Source organism: Echinococcus granulosus, assembly GCF_000524195.1.
Source record: "Echinococcus granulosus chromosome Unknown EG_S00011, whole genome shotgun sequence".
Lineage (NCBI taxonomy): Eukaryota > Metazoa > Platyhelminthes > Cestoda > Cyclophyllidea > Taeniidae > Echinococcus > Echinococcus granulosus.
Genome location: NW_020170391.1, coordinates 366,259 through 373,989, shown reverse-complemented (window position 1 = coordinate 373,989; position 7,731 = coordinate 366,259). Strand labels below are relative to the sequence as shown.

The window sequence follows — 7,731 nt, the reverse complement described above, 5'->3', positions numbered from 1 at the left end:
CCACAGTTTTTTCGAGTTTTAGCTCGTCTGCAATGTCACTGTGCTTCCACTTTTTTGACGGTTTAAATCGGCTCTGTCTGTTTATTATTTCTCAAAAGAGGTGTTGCGATTTTGAAGCAAAATTGCAACCAAAGGAAAACCTATAAATGCCTGATTGTCTCATTTGGACGGTGTTGTCCGATTTAGTTCCGTAAATCAAGCATTAATGTGCCTATATGTTCAAAATACACACGATAAATCACGAATTGTACTTTTAAACACGGGATAGCAACTTGCATTTTTTCGACTTTTCATAGCAGAATATTTTCTTCTGGTTTTCACTTTTTTCAACAAAATATCTAGTTTTACTTGGTACATTTTCTTCACTTATTCTCTGCATTGCTTGGAATCAACCACTACCACGAAAGATTTATTAATTGAGTAGGATGTAGTCCTTAGGAATCTAGTTTAATCTCACTGATATCGCTGTAGCATTTCAGTTGTTTTGCCTTTTCATCAGTTTTGCTTCAATTTATTCTCCTTAATTTAGCTCGAAGCGTTATTTTGTAATACATATCCATTAGCTTGAATCAACGGGTAGCATGTCTCTGTTTAGTGGGCGGCCGTATCATCATTTGTGCTTGACCCTTCGCACTTATATGGGGAGATTGATCTATGTAACGGCAATACCTATCAACCGTTGCCTTTTAGAAAGATAGTTTTGCAAGGTTACCAATAATATAAGGAACGGGAAGAGAGAGAAGCTAAATCTGGACTTGAAAAATTTTAGTACATTTGACTGGCGAATTCCTTTAATCGGGGTTGGTGTAGCAGCCTACAAACCGAAACCGATTCACCCCACCTCTCTCTTCCCCTCCTGGTTTGATTCACGGCGGCGCTTATTTGATACGTGGACTGTCGGGTTCCGCTCAGATGAGCAAAACAAAGTGGTCGGAGGTGTTCGTGTCACATCGCCTCTCTCCGTCTCCGATAGAGTGAGCTAATGGGCGTTGAAGCGTTGCGGTGGTGAGTGTGCCTCGTAACCCAACGCACGGTTGAGTGGATAAACTTTACTCATCATGCATCCCCCTCCTTGCAACACTTGACTGTGCTGCGCGTGTTCACCCTCTACGAGGACCCATTAACACCGATCTCTATAAGGGGTCTAACGGTGCCGAACGTTCTCCACTTTGCTCTACTCTACTGCAAGCTGTGCTATTTGCTTTCCTACCTTAATTTGATCAAAAGCAATTAAGCTCGTTTAATTTAACAATGTCATGGGGAATGTCTCCCCTGGCATTTACTTCACTTCAGTCCACTTTTGTTCATACCGAATTATACCTTTAAACCCGAAAAACTGGTGTTGGCGGGGAGGGGGGCGTTCGGTCCATTTGAAACTGCGGAATTGGTTGATTTTGAAAGGCTTTAAATTCATTGTAGGTATACTGAAGCCACTATTTCCCGTTGCTTAGGGTGAGCGAATTCCTTATCTATAAACTGTCGAATAAGCCATGGTTACAAAAAACTCTTAAAATTCATTGAGTCATTTTTGCCGTTGCTCAGTTTTAAATCCATCAGTCCCTTTCGTACCAGCGTGAAAACGTTGGATGTCAAATACTCAAGTGGATGCGGATGGAGCTACTTGTGGAAGAGGGACTAATAGAATTAAACCGTTCATTTGTCTTAGTTGACCTTCCTAATTGTCTGGGCTATATATCATAATTTTATTTGTCTGTAGCAGGTCAGTTTTTCTGCACGTACATTTGATACCGATTTTGCGGTAAATACTTGCTTCTTAACAAGTGAAGTCGAGTCCCGGGCTTTACTAAGCTAGTCTAAACGTGCCCACATTGTTGGCAATGTTGGGGCAGGCCGTTGGATTGCAGCATGTTGTTGGACCACCTACACGCTGCTGCTGTTTTTATTTATACACTGTGCTGTCACTCGAGTGTCAGGGTGGTGGGAAAGGGCGTGGTCGACTCGACCTACATCAGCGTGCAGTGGCGTCCTGCGGTTGGCAGTCAGCCCGCGTTTTGATTAATTTTCTAAATACCATATACATGGATGGGGGAGAGTTTAGTCGACGTTGGACCTGTGCATGTGTGCATAGTCCGACTAGGTGAATTTCACGGTTGCATGGCTCAGTTCAATTCGTACTGCTTTACACTCCATTTGGTCCTAATTACCCATCTCCCAATTCCTCATTTCACATTGACCAGATGCTTCCAATCTTTATTTTGCTTATATTTTTGGTATGCTTGTGGCTTATTTCTACTATTTAGAGGACACTTGCATGCGAAATGATTTTCACGAAGTGCTTCATAATTTGAGGTTTTTCTAAATCGTTTAAATGTCTAATGCACCATTTAAACGATTTATGGTGAATCTTACCCCCTAATTCAGCCTTCAGCTAACATTTTGAGACAACCAGCTTTAAGCATCAACAGCCCATCCTATCTACTTTGAACTCGCGTATTTTCATTATTATTTAGGTCTTCAGTGTATATACCGTTAAATTTTACCCCAATGTGTAACTTCGTTTCCTTAGGCGGAAATAACCGCCTGGTTTACATCGACTTTATACGACATAATTTAAATGGTAAATATGTTATCCAATGAAGAATCTCAACTTTTTCAAAATACCTTTTCTAAGACCCTCATTTTAAAACACACAGGATCAGGTATTGATAAAACTGTCACTTATAGTGCACCGATGATTTGTTACTGGTTTCACGTTTTCATGCTTGTTAAAACGGATTGCAGATTCTGCCTAATTACGAGTTGAGAAAACGGAAAACAGCCTCCTAGACTTATACGAAAGTAATTAGTCCTATGATTGTATTACGCGCTCCTTCAACATATCTTATTCCCATATTTTCTGGTCTCCTCAACCATAGACCACCCTTGAGTGATCCCCAATGTGCCATAAAATTTCCGGAAATGCGACGGTGTGACTTTCCATCCATTTTATGTTTGAAAATAGTCCTCTTTCAAACTGGCAATGAGCTTGTCCGTAATATTTCTGTTTTACCTTTCATAGCGATGTCGTGGACGATGCAGCCAGTTGTGACATGGTGCAGGTGAATGCAAACTTCATCCTCGATCTGCTTAAACTCCTCATCTCGGGCGAATCATTGGAGCAATTTCTCTCCTCCAAAAAGTGAGTTATTCTCTTCCTCTCTAGCCACTCCACTGCGCCGGGTTGGTACTGTGACGGGTGATGTACCTCCACCACTGCCACCACTGCCGCCTCGCCTTTTAACTTAGGGCTCCATTATATTTTCTGTGATCCCTCTCTCTCTCTCGCTTTGTGTCATGCTTTCTTTGGCTGTGACAGGTCCACCAGTTGAGAACCCACCGCTCATCGCAGTGTACCGCCGTGCCTTACTGCCGGTGGCCTTGTGAATGCTTGTGGTGTTGCTGCCTAATTGCCACGCTTAGTTGCCAGTCTGACTTGCGCTCTGTGCACTGGTTATGTTGTGTAGGTCTCCTATCTTATCGCTTATCACCAGTCGAATCTCAGTGACGGAAATCCGTTTGTGTGTATATATTATCATGATTTTACATCTTTAGGTGAACCGATGTTTCTTGTCAGCTTAAGTAGTGATTTACAACAGTTACATCGTCTCACCGATAAGGTGCACTAGTGATCAAGATAAAATTCATTTCAGGCGTCGATTTTAATTTTTCCGCTAGCATAGAGTATGAGCTAATTCTTGACCCCCCTTTTTATATAAATTTATTTTAAAATGGTTTCGGACGTTGCCACGCACTCTAATTTTTACGAAAAGTGCCTATTCCTGTCAGCTACTGTCACGTTTGGATAAAAGTAAGATCCTTCATAGCTAATTTGATATTCACCCTTATTATTTAAGGAAATTTTTTGGAAGGTCACCTTGGGTGTTGCAGCATAGTTATGAGTCGATCTGTGTCTTCATCCAGCGCCAACAATCATTCTTGGAGGGGAATAGCTCATGAATTGCCAATGCTTTTTGTGAAACCCGTTTTTGTTATGGATTATTTTTGGTTATTTATGTACAGATAAGTAGGTGTGGTGATGCCTTTTTGAACTGACTCTAAGGATGTCAAATAGTACGATCTGTCGTTCACGATGTTCTACTATTACTTCGCTGCCTAAAATGATTCTTCATTCAGGTATTGGTTCTTCGATGAGTATTTATAAGCCATGCCAACAGAGTAGGCGCAGTTGAGTGACACACCGATACAATAGAAAAAAATAGCCGTATCTCTCCTTGCGGCGGATCATGTGACGTTGAAAACAATAACGCCAATATTGGGCCTCGGCAATGGATGTACACTTACTTCATCGTGTGAATTAAAATTCCGCCCCATTGATATCGTCTTAACGCGGTAGGTATGTAGGTGCGTGTTGGTGGGAGGCGTCGTTGGCATCGCTCTAGCCTCGGCGTCCGCTTCCCTGCTAGTAGCCGTGGTAACGATGACGGAGGCACAGCACACGCTCAATTGCACGGCGGCGTGTCGGTCTAACCTGCCAAACGTTTTCCCTACTTTGTCCTCCCACTAGTTTGACAGGTCGGTGTTGTCTGAGCTTCTCTGTTCTGCTCTGCCCTGCTTCCTTCACGCTAATGTGCGTGGCTCTCCACTTCTAGAAGGTGTGGCACCTAAAGTCACTGAAATCCTATTCTGTGTTTGAGCGTTTTTGTCTCTCGAGATGGGAGGCTATGTGGTAAATAGCTCTAGGTTTCGTGTACACCCAGAGAAATTGCAAGGTTGACCATATTGTGGCCAACCTCAAAGGCGTCGCTTTTTTTATATTTGAAGATCAGTATTTGAACTCAAAATACATCAATTCTTCTCTTATTTTTATTCATGATTTTTCCTTCCGTGTTGATGCCAGTCTTATTGGAAATCACCATACTTGGCTCTTTATCTGTTGCAAGACACAGCATCAACCATTCGAATCTAGATCCCGCCTCATGTTAAGCGATCTTGCTAAACACTGGCTTTCCCCTTCTGCCGCTATTGCTGATGAATTAGCTCAAGGAAGGCGATTATAAAGGAGGGCTCAGGAGGAGGAAGAGGGCGGCGAAGAATAAGGTAGTTGTGGTAGCTACCGGAAGCCACTGCTATCTTGCGCAAATCGTTTCACTTGTTGACACGAAAGTTTGGTGGATAGTTCTCATGACCTTTCATATGGTATACGTTAATCATCAAATCTTTTATACTCAAGCAAACGCCAATTGTCATTTTCATTTATTTTAGTTTTCCTCCGGCCCTACTCCTTCCTGATTAGTCTTCATTATGGTTAAGTGAAATGTCCTTAGTTTGCCTGTTAATGCTATGTTTTGCACCAGAAAGGTGGAATTCTATATTTGGTGAAATTTAGTCTTCTCAATTAGCATCCTTTTTACCACGATCAGAAAAATAAAAGTGACCGTTAAACTAAATACAATTTGTTTATTCTGCTGAGAAGGAGAGTTACTTTACAAGTCATGCTGATTATGTAATAAATTCCAAAATTGAAATATGCTGCGAATCAAACCACGTCACTGTGCTCATAACCGCGGGTGGAGAGACGAAGCTTGGGTCGGCTCTGCCTTATGGAAGCGACCTCCATTAAGATGGTGTGAAATGGAGGCGGTGATTTCAAGTCAACACGCACACGGGGAGTAGGTGCACGCAAGTACGTTGGTAGGCAGGGCGGATAAGCTGGCAGGGCATTCACGGGGGCGCCAGTAGATGCAGTTTTAGTGGTGGTGGTGGCGCTGCTACTTATTATTTCACTCAGAAGTCTTTGATCTTGCCGCTTGGTGGTGGATTTGCGGAAAGGCGTATGCGCATCTGTGGTGGTGTGACTAGGATCTCCGACGCACATTTTGTGAAGCCTTTGCGGTAGACCACCGTCTTGGGTTTCCGCTGTCACAGGATGTGTATCCATGACTCTGCCAAACAACAACGATCAGACCTGCCTCACAGCTTCCCGTCTAAACTCTATGAGCACACTCGCACTTTTTCGTTGTGAATTCTTTTTACCGAATTACTAACACTCTTAGTGGTCTTTGTCTTCTATTTCTTTAGGAGTACAAGGAGCCTCTAATTTGCGGTGATTTTGTAGGACTTTTATCGTTTCTTCCATCGACCTCCAGTTTCAAGCCCTTTGACCGAGAAGAGTGATTTGTTGACAATATAATATTTTGTTTGGAAAGGAAACTGTAGAGGCAGTAAAAGACTTAGGGGGAATCGGGATTTGTGCCCTTTTTGAGATTGACGATGTTGTCGTAGTCATCAGGCTCGTTGAACTCGGCGACTTTTTACCTGGAAGATGTAGTAAAACAACCATGTACTACAATTCGTCAAAAATATAGGGCTTGTGACCGGCTCCGTCGTTGATTTTGTTTGCAGAATTGTGATAGCAAACTTTCTCCGTGTATTGTAGGAGTGCACTGGATCTGAAGCGAAGTTTACGGCTTGTCGCGAAGGCCCTGGACGCTGGGGAGACCTTTGAGGAGTCGCAGGGTGGTCTTGACTCGCCTAGTACCCAGTCGCACCGTACGCGGAATCTCTTCATCCGCAGGCCACATCTTCGCCGCCACTGAAAAAGATTATCCGCTCCTTCCCTTCCACGTCATTCCAGACTCGAGATGAAATCATCAAAACTCGCTCTTATTTGCTGAATGTATTACAACTTTTGAAGTGGTTATCTTTTAATCATATTCTTTCTCTGCTTCAATTTTCTTTCCTCTGATTAATGTGAGTGATGGGTGTTAGGAAGTCAAGACACTCAAAATACCCCAAGTTTGTCGTTTTCAAAGTCATGTTATGGTTTTACAAAATGACTCATTCACCTAAATTCTTTTATTATATTTGATAAGTGCATAGATTCTTTCGTCCTGTGCATTTTCTTGCATTACTTATGTCCTTTTTTTCATCCTCGTGTAGAATAGCTGCATTATCCACATCCCGATTTAATTTGTTTACAGAGTCCATGTGCCGTGGAGGTACTGAACCGGAAAGGTGGGTACCTTTTAAACAAATTGAATTCTTTTCCTGTTGGAGTTGATTTTTCAACTTTATTCACAGGGCTGTCTGGATACCTAACTTGTTATTGCACTTTTCGGAACACATCAGCAAATGCAGTGGTATCCAGATCATCAGGGAGATGTGGCATCGGTTGCATGTGAAATAAAGCTTAACTGGCATGTCTGTAGAACTTCAAAGCATGACGTATCTCAAATTGGTGGTAATTATTAATGGTGCTAAATGCTGAAATCATTTTCGTTTACTTGTTCCGAATACACATCCTTTGAAAGATAGTAAATAAAGGTTTCGATTGCGTGAAACTGGTTAATGAAACGCCTAGTAAACCTGATGTAGAAAGTGTTGGCGCGCGAGCGTTATGTCCTTACACTTCAGTTCTGCCTCAGCATTCGCCGGGCTGGGAAATGATCGGTGCCTCAAATTAACGTCTTCCAAGAGATTGGGTCAATGATTGTGGTTGCTCTTAGAAATGTGTTTAGGGGTGGAGCTAGCATGTGGTATTGTTCCCTTTCGCTACACTGCAGTTGTTATTATTTACTCGGGACTACTTTTCGGTCAAGTTGTATCCTTTTCGGAGATTCGCACACAACGGAAATACCACGCAATTTTAATTAGGAAATCTGCGGTGGGTCGCGACTCTTCTCCAAAGACCGCAGAAATCAAACGGAACACTTTATCATTCTTAAGAGAGCTTTTATGCATGTCTTTCTCTGTTCGTGTGCATTCTAACCG

The 7,731-nt window shown here is 42.4% G+C and overlaps 1 protein-coding gene across 1 annotated transcript in view; it reads left to right on the top strand. All coding sequences in view use genetic code 11, as the record gives it.

The window, feature by feature from the left end:
* EGR_02420 (Exocyst complex component 2) overlaps positions 1–6,557 on the top strand; it is a gene marked incomplete at both ends in the record, with an annotated part of 21,317 nt that extends 14,760 nt beyond the window's left edge. The window contains 4 exons of the mRNA XM_024491669.1: positions 725–974; positions 1,851–2,098; positions 3,020–3,139; positions 6,398–6,557. Of these exons, the coding sequence (XP_024353820.1) occupies positions 725–974; positions 1,851–2,098; positions 3,020–3,139; positions 6,398–6,557 (778 nt within the window). The remainder of the gene's footprint in view (positions 1–724; positions 975–1,850; positions 2,099–3,019; positions 3,140–6,397) is intronic.
* Positions 6,558–7,731: the final 1,174 nt, after the last annotated feature.